The 14,620-nt window shown below is 47.3% G+C and overlaps 1 protein-coding gene across 1 annotated transcript in view; it reads right to left on the bottom strand.

Moving 5' to 3' along the window:
- Positions 1-14,620, bottom strand: part of LOC147033264 (uncharacterized) — a 130,044-nt gene that overhangs the window by 55,652 nt on the left and 59,772 nt on the right. Inside the window, exon 11 of the mRNA XM_085851360.1 lies at positions 10,199-10,634. Coding sequence (XP_085707486.1) covers positions 10,199-10,634 — 436 coding nt within the window. The remainder of the gene's footprint in view (positions 1-10,198; positions 10,635-14,620) is intronic.

The raw sequence follows: 14,620 nt of genomic DNA, 5'->3' as shown, positions 1-14,620 counted from the left end.
GTAAGGACCCTGGTGACCCTCCAAAGGGGTCCTTAAAATTGGCTCGATCAACCATTGGAAGTACCAGTTGGTATCACTTCCATATGATGCATATGATCAACCTTACAACAAAACCACATGTGACAGACATGCCTACTACTGCAAAAGGCCCCCTAGAAGCCCAAACAAGGACCCCCAAAAAAGGGGCTAGCTCAAACATTGGAGGTACTAGATGAAACCAGGTTTAAATTCATATATACATCCCACAGAGTGCAAAATGTCCTTTCCCAGACAAATTGTCTGCTGCATTGGCCCTACCAGAACCCCCAAAAGTGAGCTCTAAAAAGGGCAAAACATTAGAGGAGACCAAAAATACACAATTGGCATAATTTTGCACTTTATAATATAAAAAATACTAATAACATAATATACAAAATACTAATAAGCCTACTGGTATCGCACTATGAACCAGTAAACTCGGAAAAACTACAGGCTCATATTGTACTGAAACACTCGGAAATATACGAAGACATAAATAGTTCTAATGTTTCCTAACTTCTCCGAACAGGAGATGTTATATTAGGAGAGGTCAGGGAATATTAGAACTGTTATTACTTCCAAAGATTTCCGAGTTCAGAGACGTTAGGAAACATTAGAACTATTTATGTCTTCGTTTTTTTCCGAGTGTTTCAGTACAATATGAGCCTGTAGTTTTTCCGAGTTTACTGGTTCATCGTGTAAGCCTGGTGTTGGCTGAGTGGTTAGGGTGGCGGCTTGGGATCCCAGTGTCCTGAGTTCAAGCCCTGTTGGCTGCTGAATTAACACCAGGGGGTTGACTCAGCCTGTCATCCTTCCGAGGTCGGCGAAATGAGTGTCAGTGTACTGGTCCCGGTGTATGCCCCGGTTAGAATAGGTGTACCATATCCCTGTGTGTCGTAAGAGGCGACCAGGGTTGGCGTCAGAAAGGGCATCCGGCCATAAAACATTGCCTCACAAAAAAGCCAAACCCCTGCACAGCAGGGAAAAATGGCTGTAAAAACGGTCATTCATTCATTTCACTGGTTCATCGTGTGATACCAGTAGGCTTATTAGTATTTTGTAGTTCTTTTGTTAAATTGTTAAACGTAAATGTTTCCTCTGGTAATGGTGTGCCGGCATAATATGCAAAATTATGCCAGTTGTGTATTTTTGGTCTACTCTAATGTTTTGCCCTTTTGAGAGCTCACTTTTGGGGGTTCTGGTAGGGCCAATGCAGCAGACAATTTGTCTGGTAATGGACATTTTACACTCTGTGGGATGTATATATAGTTACGGCTGTAGAAATTCGCAATACACCATAAAGGGTCCTGAGATCAGTTATGACGCTAAGTTTATGTGTAGCTCGGTCCCCACCGTTGTTAAAGGGAATTCTTCATGTTTCACCGGGCTGCGACTCTTTGAGATAGGGTTTTTCTTTATCTATTGTTATTTTGAGCCACCATTGCAACAAACCTCCACACAACCGAACCACCACCACCAACGTTGCTCTCAACAACCGCTTCCGAATGGCAGAACAAAAAGCACTTGTGAGGCCTGTAGGGTTTTCTTCCCACCTGATTCTCCCGCCTGTTCTTCCCCGCGCTTGGTGTGGGGGAGGTGCGATCCAAGCGGGGGTCAAAGGTCATGTAAAGGAGGGGTCTGATTTTGGGGGAATAATTCCCTGGCCCCGAGCCAAAACTGACTTTCCTCGTCCCCCGCACGGCGCGGGGAGGGAAGAGCGAGAGGGCACGCCCCTTTTTGGGAAGCTTCCAGAAGGGAGGTGGAGCCAGAAACGGGGCCGGGCAAAGGGCGGAGCCCCGCTTTACAAAAGGCGAACGGACGCGAGGCTCGGGGGTCTCTTCTCGGTTCATGCTGGCTCGTTTGTTCTTGGTCTTGTGGCGCTGGTCACCCCTTGGGCTTCTCTTCTCCCTCCCTTCGTTTGGACTCTTCGTTTTGGGCTTCTCTCTCTCTGGTCCTGAAGCCCCTTCTGCCCTTCAGTCTTTTGCTTGTTTGGTCGTGGGTCGTGGAAGCACCAGCAGCAACGCCAGAGAGAGCTCGCTGACCATGCCAGGGGCCCAAGGTCAGGCGCGGCTACGCAAGGCCGTGGGGAGTCGACGTCGCGACCTGCCCACCGTCGCGCTACGAGGGTGCGGGTAAGACCCTTCGGTCTCACGGGACCCGTTCGGTCCTCCAGGTCCCGTGCCATAAAGGTCCGCGGACCCTGTCTGCCACCCTCGTCTTTGGGGGTGGCCATTTCTTTGTTTTTGCATGCATGCTGTGGCGCCGTGTCCTGCCAAGTAGAAACTGTGTAAGTAACTGTGCATGTAAATTGATCCTTGCATATAGTCGGTCATATTGCTTTTGTTTTCTATTTCCTGCTTGTATATTGCATGACTGCCTTGCTTATGAATACATGTGCTGTATGAATAAATATCCTTGTGTGAAACGTATCCCGTTCGTTGCGTCCATTTCCCTTGTAAAAGTGCCATCTTGTATTGTGGAATGAGTAGTGAGTTTTGAACGCCCGGTAAACAGAATCACATCCATCGAGGTCGGCGATAACACCGCTTGGTTATCACTGTAGCACGGAACGGACCGCTTAAGCGGTTCGTGTCCTAGGCCGACCTGCGGCGAGGTACGATTGCCCAGTCGACTACTCGCGCAGGTACTTAGGTAGGTCGAATTTGGCGAGCAACCCTATCCTGCGCGGGTGGGCAATTGGCACGGTCATGGTGAGGTTAAACCCCCACCCGTGACTAGCTCCTGGCGGTAGTTCCAAGCAGGGTCACGACTGAATTGTCTGTCCGGTGGGCGACACGGCTGCCATTAGAGGTACGCGGCCGCTCGCATGCCGGGCGGGCCAGAATTCGTAACAATATGAATTTAAACCTGCTTTTATCTAGTACCTCCAATGTTTGAGCTAGACCAGTTGTATCAAGGGTCTCAAGGGCTTACTTTTGGGAGTTCTGGTAAGGCCAATGCAGCTGACAATTTGTCTGGTAATGGACATTTTACACTCTGTGGGATGTATACTGTACATGATTTTAAAACTGGTTTTATCTAGAACCTCCAATGTTTGAGCTAGCCCCTTTTTTGGGGGCCCTTGTTGGGGCTTCTGGGGGGCCTTTTGCAGTAGTAGGCATGTCTGTCACATGTGGTTTTGTTGTAAGGTTGGTCATATGCATCATATGGAAGCGATACCAACTGGTACTTCCAATGTTTGATCTAGCGAATTTTGAGGACCCCTTTGGAGGGTCACCAGGGTCCTTACGCAGAGGGTGGTACCCAGCAGAAATAACTTTCTATATGTCTTTTTATACTCCATTCATGCCCCCTGTGCTCAGATATTAGTACCTCGTTCGTTTGAGCTCAGGGCCCCGGCCTCCCGGTCTATTATCCGAATAATAAGAGGCACGTATGTACAGCAAGGCACTTATACAATTTATTACTTACCGGACTGGCGCCACACACACACACACACACACACACACACACACACACACACACACACACACACACACACACACACACACACACACACACACACACACACACACACACACACACACACACACACACAACGGACCCAAAGTAGTCTTTATTGAGGTCTCCAGCTCGGAGGGAAAGGGCGAGCTGAAGACCTGATTCTACCTCGGACCTGTCCACCTCGTGTGGTCCTCGCGCTGAGTCGAACCGGTCACCAGCGAGAGGCGAGCCGAATCCAGCGGCAGAGACACGGCACGCAACCCCCACGGCTCTCATGGGGGGTGGTGTCTCTCAAGCTCTTGATCATGAGGAGGAGGAAGAGGCCATCTCAGTCCGAACGCACCACACCCTTATTCACCCTGTCTCCGGGGGGGGGGGGGACGCCTCTGCCACTCCCGCTCTCCCTTACTGGACGGTTTTGGCGCGCAGAACTGCTCGTCGCCGTGTCATTGGCCAAAACGAGCGGCAAGTCCATTGATTGGCCCGGGGGCGTGGTGACATCACGCGGACCCCTTTCCTCCTGTCATGGGATCTGATTGGCTGAGCGGCAGTCACCTCACCGGTAGCACGCTGATTGGTTGAGGGCTGCCACAACGCTCCTCCTTGAACTCCGTCCACCAAACAGGCAGAGTAATATGATTCTGCGTGGTCTCCACCCACCAAACAGCAGAGGAACTGTATTCTGCATGGGCTCCGCACGTAGGCGATGGCGTCAGCCAGAGCGAGGTGAAGGTGATGCTGGCGTTGTCGTAGTTATGAGGGGTGTAAAATAAAAGAAAACCCTGACTATCAAAGTAACTCACAGTGCATTTACATTTATTTACCCATTAGACGAGGGAAAGGGAGCTATCTATCCACATTCACTTATCGAAATCACTGAGCTATAGGACCTGAATGTTGTATGCTCATGGCTTCCAGATTTGCAACAATATGTCACATGGTGTGGCAGCTATATTGGAAAAACAGAAAAACTTTGTACACCCATGATATGTTTTAAACACTGTTTATCTCTGAAACTGCACCAAGTAAAAAATTGAAACCTGGTGCACAGCAAGTACTCCTCATGGGGAATAAGTGTGATTTTTTTTGATGTCATAGGTGCCTTCGTTATGACGTCATAATTGCATGTTTGAACGCTACATTTGATCAATATGAAAATTTTTGAGGGTCATCTCGAGATAAAATGGTGCACCAAAATTTATTTGGATGACGTCATTGGTCATGTGATTCAGCAGCCATTTTTTTTTTAACCTTCAAAAATCTCTGAAATGGCTGAACAGATCGAGGCGAAACTTTACACGTTTGTCCACCTGTCCATGAGGAACAAAAGCTTCACACATATGACATAGGTCACATGGTTTGGCAGCCATATTGGATTTACCCTAAAACCTATTAAAAAAATCTCCAGAACAGCTGGACAAATCAAGGGGAAGCTTCACACAAATGTTCTCCAAGGCATGTGTGTACAACTTTAAGGAATCATTAATCGATCACGTGGTTTGGCAGCCATATTGGATTGAAGAAAAATATTAAATGTTTTCTCTGGAACCACTTAATCAATCGATGTGAGACTTCAAAATGATGATCTAGTGGTTATGGGGAATGCATGTTTTAAATTTCAACTTGGACACATGGTTTGGCAGCCATAATTATTTAATTTTTTATATGGGTTCTTTTTCTTTTTCTTTTTGAATAAGGCTCACATAACTGTGCCTGGATGGCTTTGAGGGTAGAGGAGTATCGGCTGAAATGTGAATCCTATCCAGGTTCCTCCTGATGACTCCATCTTTGCTTTTTCCTTGTTTGAGTTTCTTCTGATTACTCCTATACAGGACTGTACCTATTTGGTCTTCCATTATATTTGAATTGAATTTATTTTAATCCCTTTCTAAATTCAATTGAATAAAAAAATAGTAATATAAAAAAGTCATGCGTCAGGGTCAGGTGTCCAATCAAAGCGGGACGTCTTGGTATCCGGTCATCACTGCCAGTAGTTATAAAGTGCCAGTTCAAGTTATGTCTCTTATTAATTATGTAACACCCCAGTACACAAACACCACACCAAAATACACCACACAAAACAAGTCCTGGCAAGGGTCTTCAATCTCTGATTGCTCCTTTTCTTGTTAATATTTTCATTAAACAAACAATTCAAAGAATGTCGTCCCCCCCCCCCCCAAAAAAAAAAACACATCCTGATTTATCAAAATTCAATATCCTTCATTCCGGCCTCACGCTTTTACTTTGTTTAAAGTTTCCACACAAGGCTGTCATTTCATACATTTTCATTGTCAGGCTCCACAAAGGTCACTTATGGATTATTGGTAAGCTCATGGACAGGGGAATGACTGTTTTTTTTTTTCTCGGAAGGGGGAGAGCTGAGGAGTGGAGGAGGGGTAGGTGCAATAACCTCTTCACCGAGATAAGAAACAGCCTTTCACACTTGGAATACTACACCTTCTATACTTTATCTTGTCATGACTACAGTACAATGCTGGAATATACTGTCATGTGGATAGCCTCCTCCCCATCAACTACTTGGCTGTAGCTGCATCCATAGCTGGCGTACAGATTGAGCACGCCCAAGATTAAAGCTGAGGCCACACCAACCAATTTCTTCCAACGCGACGCAACTCAATGGTCGTGGGATAATCGTCGGGAATCGTGAAAACTCACCGCGGCTATGATGCACCAGGCCGCACCAATGACACCAAGGGACTGTCCGTCGTGGGTTCTGCCATGAAAACCAAGAAGGTGAACAATGTTATTGCTTCATATGCAACCTGTGGATGCCGGTTGCATCATTTTCTGTAAGTGCAGCTATGCTGCTGATGTGGTGCCCCTGTTACCAGTAAGCTTGTACTCGTTTTGCGTATATCAACGGCATGACAACTGGTGTTATTTCAACGGAATGACAGTGGCTCGAACTGAAGACCCCCAAGACCATAAGCCAGCTACCTTAACCATATTAATCGCGAAGGCAACACCAGGCCTATCCAAGGAGAGCAATGATTGGTCCCCTCTGGCATACGTCAAAAGCATTGTAGTACGTGTCGAAAGTACAGTAACAGGATAAGAACTAAATGGCACAGGCAAAATATCTCATCGGAAGAATGATTTCCCAGTTTTGGAGATTTTACGAGTCAGGTGGAGGCAATGACGTCAGAGTAATAAAGGAGAGCTGTGGATTTATCAGTGGCAAGAAGGCCTTAGTTTTAGAAATACGGTTTCCATAAGCTTTGGACATGATATTGTTGTGGTTGACGAAATTCGCAAACCACCATTCAGGTCCCTTAGGTGAGATATCTCTGTAAGTATATGTGTAGTTCGGCCCAAACCCGTTGTTTAGAGGGAATAAATGTCATTAATGCGGGCTGCGACCCTTCTAGATAGCCGTTTTTCTTTTACTATCTTTATTTTGGACCAGCCGCCATTACTACCACCACCAACCACGTCTCAACAGCCATCACACAACAACCACCAACCGCAACGCCGCTTCACAACAACAGCCACGACCTTTACCGTCACAACTCGCCCTCGCAACCATCGCATCACCGTCATTCCCGCGCCGCTTGTGGGCACCGATACTGGACTCGTGCAGGGCGCGCACCGAGCAGCGGGTGCAGAGGCACAGCCTTTCCGAAGAAAATGGATCAAAAACGACTCACGCCCACTTCTGTTCCGTCCTATCGGCGAGCGTGGGGCGATTTGGCCCCGCCTCCAGGTGCGTCGGAGTGTGGTCGCTATATGCAAATTCGTGGATCAAAAAGCATTCACGCCCACTTTTCCTCGGTCCAATGGGGAGCCAGCCAGAGGTGAAGGGTCGAAGGTAAAGGGTCGAAGGCGAAGGAGCGAGGCCCCGGGGGCTATAAAGGGCCGCGTTCGCTCGTAGTTGAGTCAGTCAAGTGGAGTTCGGAGTTGAGTTGGGAAGAAGAAGAAGAAGAAGAAGAAGAAGAAGAAGAAGAAGAAGAAGAAGAAGAAGAAGAAGAAGAAGTAGTAGTAGTCAGTCAAGTGGAGTTCGGAGTTGAGTTGGGAAGAAGAAGAAGCAGTAGTAGTCAGTCAAGTGGAGTTCGGAGTTGAGTTGGGAAGAAGAAGAAGCAGTAGTAGTCAGTCAAGTGGAGTTCGGAGTTGAGTTGGGAAGAAGAAGAAGCAGTAGTAGTCAGTCAAGTGGAGTTCGGAGTTGAGTTGGGAAGAAGTAGTAGGAGTCAGTCAGGTCAGTTCGGAGTTGAGTTGGGAAGAGCCAGTCAAGAGAGGAGTCGGAGAAGGCGGTTGGACGGAGCTGTGGAGAGTTGGAGAGGTGGCGGCGGCGAAGGCAGTCGAGGGGGTGCTCGTGTCGGAGTCGGGGAGCTGCGGAGAGGAGAGGCCGGTGACGCGACCGAGGTCGTGGTGGAGACGCTCGTCGCGGGACCCGAGCCAGGGAGATATCCTCCTTCCCCCGAGCATCAACAACGCCCTCCTGTTTCCCCCCGCGCTGAGATAGTGCGAGAAGGGGGCCCCGTTCCCACCCCATTCCAGACACTGTCCGCGAGGCCCGCGGAGTCGGGGCGCCACCGCCATTTTGCGGCTCATCATCAGACGGGTAGGCCCGACGCGGTCTCGGCCCCAGGCCCGTCTGCCCCCATCATCCTTGAGGGTGGTCCTTTTCTTTTGCTTTGAGTATGTGTTGTCGGCGCCGTCTGTGAAGTAAAACTGTACAAGTGTTGCCGTGTGCTCGGTAGTCGGTTAGCTCTGCATTGTGTTTTGCTTTTACATTTGCTTTTTGTGTATTACTGTGTGTTTCTTCTTCTTCTTTTACATTTGCTTTTGGTGTAATTGTATATGTGTGCTTTCCGTTCATCGCGAAATAAATGTGCTTTATGTTGAACTGTTTTCCCGTTTCGCTTCGTTTTTTGCTTTATTGAATCTCCATCTTACTTCAGGGTTGGTCGTGGGCTAAATACGCCCGATAATTAATCGAACCGTCCAGGTTGACGATAACACCGCTCGGTTATCCCGATAGTACGGAACGGGTCGCTTAAAGTGGCCCGTGTCCGAAGTCGACCTGCGGCGAGGTGCGATCGCCCGGTCTACCCTCCGTGTGGGTACTTAGGTAGGTCGAATTTGGCGAGCAACCCTATCCCACGTGGGGGGCCGATTGGCTCGATCGTGGTGAGGCCGAAAGGCCCACCCGTGACTAGTTCCCGGCGTTAGTCCGAGAGGGTCACGACGGGATTGTCCGTCCGGTGGGCGACGTGCCGCGATTCGAGTTACGTGGCCGCTCGCACGCCGGCGGGCGCGAATCCGCAACAATATCATAAAAGGCAGGTCTTTCCTTCAATAGCTGAATAAGTTTAACCTCATGTTCTTCAGTCTAGAAGTTTGCTACTTGGTTCTGGAAGAAGGCATGAGGCAGTGCTGTTCTCCAATTGGCTCAGCAGGAGCATGGTAGTCTAGGTGCATAATGAGGGCATCCATACCAACTGACGAATACCAACTCTGACCAACTGAGATCTTCCATGTTCATTCTGTCCGATAAGGCCCGATGTGACATGATGGAATGAGATTTTACACGACGGGTTATCCAAACCAATCGATTTTTCTATGACAAGACCGTCGAGTTGCGTCGCGTCGGAAGAAATCTGTTGGTGTGGCCTTGGCTTTATTCTGCGAATGACTGTGCTTTGGACAACCTGGCATGAAACACACCGAGCTGGGTAGGTGCTTCGCAATTTAAACAAACAATACTTGAACAAAAAATCCCATTGGGCACCAACACACACGGTCATGCAGTCACATGGAACTAGGCCAAAGGAGTATTTCAGGGCCGTGTTAAAGAATGAGGACTCAATGTATGAGAGGTATAAGCAGCAGCAGGACAGGAGGAGTGAAAACGACGAGCAGTTACACCGGTGAGGACAAAGCAGGAGGGTGAGCTCCGTCCCACAACAAAATCTAAACGGGTACTTCTTTCTCGGCGAGGGAACGAGCTCGTCTAGCGGACTCCACGCCGTCGCAAGTTCCTGCGCTCGGGGAATGGTTAGGGATCTCGCAACAGCCATAAAACAACGATGACTGGCACTGGTCTTATCAATTGTCGTGTTAGCGGAACGATCTCCCTGCATGGTGACTGGAATTTGTCATGTTTCGCCAGCCCAACACCGGAAGGAGTGCCCTGACTAGGCTGCTGACCTCTTACCTGGTTCCACAAACAGGGAACGGATGACAAGATGTTATTAACCAGACTAGACTACAATAGCTCGACCCATCCACCCAGCTGGGCCACATCACGCAACTTCACCCTAACCACATGTACTTACTACATGCAGAAAAATGTCTACAAGTACCCAATTCACTCACAGGGGTCGACGCCTTCGTTCTAATAACTCGCCCTCCCTCCTTCCCCACAAATCTAACAACACCTATAAATTCCTGGAATCTACACGGAAAAATGGCTGTTTGAAGTTGACCTTTGTTTTTTCAACATCATTCATTTCTGGACAAATTTGTATTGAGTGGCCAAAGCTCATCAAGCATGGCGTTATCACACATCCATCAGTTAAAACGTCTTCATATAAAACATCACTACCAGTTCATTTATATTATTTAATTTTGTCCGGCGTCGTACAGTCAAATCAGCTGGTATTTGACAAAGTCACCACTTCCAAAAAAAAAACAACAATCTGTGAATGTTTTCCATCATTTAATGTGCTGGACAGTGTTTAAGGAGACATGTTACCTTGAGCTGAGCATGGGCAACCTCCACTGGAACGACATCGTGTTCCTGATTATCTCCGGCCATGCACTTCATGCACATCAAGCTCTTATCGAATTTGCAATAGAGTTTGAGCACCTTTCCGTGCTTTGTGCAGCTCAGCCCCTTGATCTCCTTTGCCAAATTCACTTCTTCCACCAGCGTGGCGAGAATCACGCTCTTCTTGAGCTTTGGTTTTTGTGGATAAACCTCACGACAGTTGGGACAAATGAACGCGTCAATTCGTCTTCTGCTCTTCCAGTATTTCTTCACACATTCATGACAAAACGAGTGGCCACAACCCAACGTCACAGGCTCCGTGAACAGCTCCATGCACACGGTGCATGTCAGTTGATCAACCTGCACATGCAAAGTAGCCATTTTCTCAAAGCCAGGCTTGAAGATCTTGAAGAGATGGGACCTGCACAGGATGAAAAAAAAGAAAAAAGTTCAGATAACGGGAAATTATCATCATCAATGTCACTAGATCGACTCGGTCGCTTCTTCTCGGCCAATGATTGACCAACTGGACTCAACTAAACCCCCTCTCAAATGTTCATTCTGAATCCCGATTGAATCGTTTCACGAACCATTTCATACAAGACAAGCTGTTAGCTCGAATATTAACTGTGGAAAGTTAGGTGTCCTACATTCCTCAGGATTGGTATTTGCAGACACAATTGTTTTCCAATGATGCCATTCCAGCATTCCTCAGTTGTTTCCAGCTACTAAAAGGGTACAATTTTTTTTCAGCAGCAGCGTCGTGGGGGTACGGATGTCCTCCGTGGCCCGGTGTCACAAGATCTCACACTTTGCACCCTGGAAAATGGTAGGTTCCAAGGCCTTAAGGCAAAATGGAGTAACTAAACAGGTATCTGAGAGGCCTTCTCCCGCAACACACAGGTAGAGAGATAAAGAAGAAGAAGAAGAAGAACTAATGCTTTCGCTTCTTCAGACGCATCGAGCTGCCAAGGCAGTTTTCCTTGGCTAGGCATAATCCTGGACGGGTCACTACTCCGACGCAGGATACTTGAATGGCTCATTCTTCCGAGTAAGCCGGTACTCATTTTTCTGACCTTGAAAGTATGACAGGCTGAGTCAACCCACCCGGTGTTATTTTAATGGCAGAGACAGGGGCTAAAACTCAGGACCCTACTATCTTAAACCAGTCACCTTTACCATTAATCCAACACCATGCTTTAGGTAGGTAGGTGAGGAGTTGATAATCATCTAATTTCTGGTTTTGCCACATGTCCTCTCAGCTATTTTCCTTTACAAGCTTTTCTGGGCCCCACTCATTCACATAATAGAAAGAAAGAAAAAAAAACCCTAAAGTGAACCTCGAAAAAATTATCGACTCAAACCATCGTACACCAGCCTTGGAGATGGTGAACCACTGCCTCAAATTCTGAAGGTGCTCCATCTACCTTGTGGAAATGTCCCAGTAAGCGAAGGAGGCATGGTTCGTGCTCCACTCAGATAGGCCCAAGTCATCAGCCTAAAGCCACCGTGGAGGTAATGACGTCGCCACGGCCCACTTTCCTTCGAGGCATCCACCGTTTCACGGCTTGGTTCAGTTTCTAAGCAAGAATGGGTTGCGTGACACTCTCCATTGTGAACAATTATCTGAAAGGCTGGATAGTACCACACCGGTCATTGGAGGGCGAGAGTAGCTCCAAAGTTCCCTACCTGGCCAAGCTGGTGTTGCAGCATGAATCTGTTGCTTATTCACAGTCACCATCCGCCGTGCTTCCTTCTCAGTCCACCTTCGTCCAGTCCTTTGAGAGTAAGACCTTTTGCTCCCTATGCTCATTCCTCTGAACCCCCCCCCCCTCCTTATCTACTCCAGGATGCACACATTCTTCCAGTAACTCCCTTCTCGTTAAACTTCAAAAATCCATGCTGACTACACACCTCAACTCTTATACCTCACTTCTCACATCTATGGAACTACCGTACCTTGCAGCGGCTGTTCTATCTCACTCTTTCCTCCAGGGCTTCAAGCAAACAGTGGACCACCATGTCTTGTCATCTTGGTGTACCACCATATCTCCCATTAACATATCCTAACTCCACCATCTAACTTGCTAGTTTCAATGTTTCCTCCCCTCCTTCCATTCCTCTTATCCTGTTTATTAATTCCCTTGATGCTTCTCCCACTGTCAGATCGACCTTGCTCTTTCATGAGCCTCAATGGTGAAAGAAACAAAAAAAGACCGAGAGTGACCGGCTGGTTCACCGCAGTGCCCTTCATGCACCCTCTACCAAGCAGACGACCTCCTCATGTCTGGCCAGTTACCCACCCACTCCTTTCCTGGCATTGCTTCTTTTTGTCCCTTCCTCCTCCTTTGGGGAAGTGAAGTCATGTTGTCCCATGCTGACAAGCCTCCAGATTGATTTCTCTGCCAACTTTCACTATTTAGTTTTGTCAAGTTCAAAACTATATTGTGAGGGTATAACACATCAGAGTCATCATACTAATTACGATAACCATTTTACAACGGAACCTCCTCAATTAAACCAAAAAGTATAAAAAGGGAAACCAAATATTTCACTTTTTGACATTACCCTCCTCAAATCCAGGCTAACGTCTCACCTGCACTCTTTGGCCCCCTCTTCTCTCAACTGTGTCTATCCAGTTATGGTCTTACCTCTGCTCCTATAAAACAGCGAGCCATTGCCATCTCTCTCCATCCACTCTTCCAATTCCTATTATCGACCTTTTCTATTCCCATCAAATCTTCTCTCCTGCCCACCGACCTCCACTCTTTTTTTCACATTGACTGTGCGTGTCACCTGTCCGTGTATGCTTTCATACCCCTTGTCTATTCAGCCTACTCGGTTCTCTTGTCTCATCTGTATGTCCCGAAGAATGTTGCCTGTGTTCATTGCTTCCCCACTCCCTCCTCCCTTTGCTCCATCACTGTGTTACAGTCACTCCTGTGTCATAATCCTCCATCATAATATAATGGGAGTAAGCCTGGAACTTCTAACACACTTTTCTCCGAACATATTCTGTTCATACTTCCGAAATCTTCGTATTATGTGTTCCATGTATTTTCACAGGTGATAGCAGATTCAAAAAATCGAAGGTAGATAGAATTTTTAAAGGGGGAATCGATGATGTCACAATCAGCAGCGTTCGGCGGAAAACCAATGGCCGGGTCCCAGACGACGTGCTTTACTTAACCAAGTCCATGAGTTCAGGACGTTTGTTCAACTCAGCATTTATGCCTTTTATCCTACCATCTATCTATAATTCCAGCAATCTGTGTGTGTGTGTGTGTGTGTGTGTGTGTGTGTGTGTGTGTGTGTGTGTGTGTGTGTGTGTGTGTGTGTGTGTGTGTGTGTGTGTGTGTGTGTGTGTGTGTGTGTCTGTGTGTGTGTCTGTCTGTCTGTCTCTGTGACTGCTGTTTCTCGACAACCACTGGTCCGATCTAATTAAAACTTGCTAGATATATTGCTGGGGCCCTGAGTATGTGCCTTTTCCAGGTTTGATATTAATCGGACAAGTGCTTCCCAAGTTATGGCCATTTATTTACCAAACCAATGACAAGACACGTTGTTGTGTGGGTGTGACCGCTGGAGAAGCGAAGCTCAGCCGCGTTCCCCATTACGGGTTACAACGTACGGGCTTCCGGATAATGATGACTTCGTGTGTTCTAATAATTTCTCGATTTCTTATGCGCATTTATAGATAAACACAATGCCCCAAGTTATGATCGTTTTCATATTAGACGGTGCATAAATTTTGGTAACATCAGAGTGCTGGTATGCTCCGAACCAGGAAGTATTTTTTTCTCTCTCTCTTCTCTTCTCTTTTTGTTTTTCATTGCCACGACATTGCGAAAAGGTAAAATACGTTGGCGCTAATTGAATAATTGGCCATTAAAACCTAAATTACGAATCATCGTAACTGTGATATGCGAACTTCCGGGCCACGCACGTACGGGCACGCGAGAGCGAAGAAACGGCCTGTGTGGTTGTTGTTTCTTGCTCGCGGTTGGAATATTTATTTATTCTTTTTTTTTTCTTTTTTTTTACGGGCACGTACTAGTGTTGTTAATCTGTTGATGGAGGTAATACAGAAACTATGAATATGTCAAATCATTCACGTTACTCATCCGGCACTATGTGTCAAGGCCAATAATCTAAAGCGACCGGTTTCAAACGCTACCATGGGCACCCAGACACGCCACCAATATGAACTGAGCTGTTGAATGCGGCGCAAAACATCCAAAGAAACTACTGTAACCGAGTATTGTGATCCGTCCTGTCCCCCATACACGTCGTAGACGGGTATCTGCATATCTGCAAGTCTCAATTGGGTCGTGGGCGCCAGCAGTGACCATTATTTTCGTTGTGTCTGTGTATGTCTGTCTGTCTGTTTGTGACTCTCTCCAAAGC

The sequence above is a fragment of the Eptatretus burgeri genome, chromosome 2, assembly GCF_056783735.1.
Source record: "Eptatretus burgeri isolate ZD-2024b chromosome 2, Ebu_testis_v1, whole genome shotgun sequence".
NCBI lineage: Eukaryota > Metazoa > Chordata > Myxini > Myxiniformes > Myxinidae > Eptatretus > Eptatretus burgeri.
This window is presented reverse-complemented; position numbering and strand designations above follow the sequence as displayed.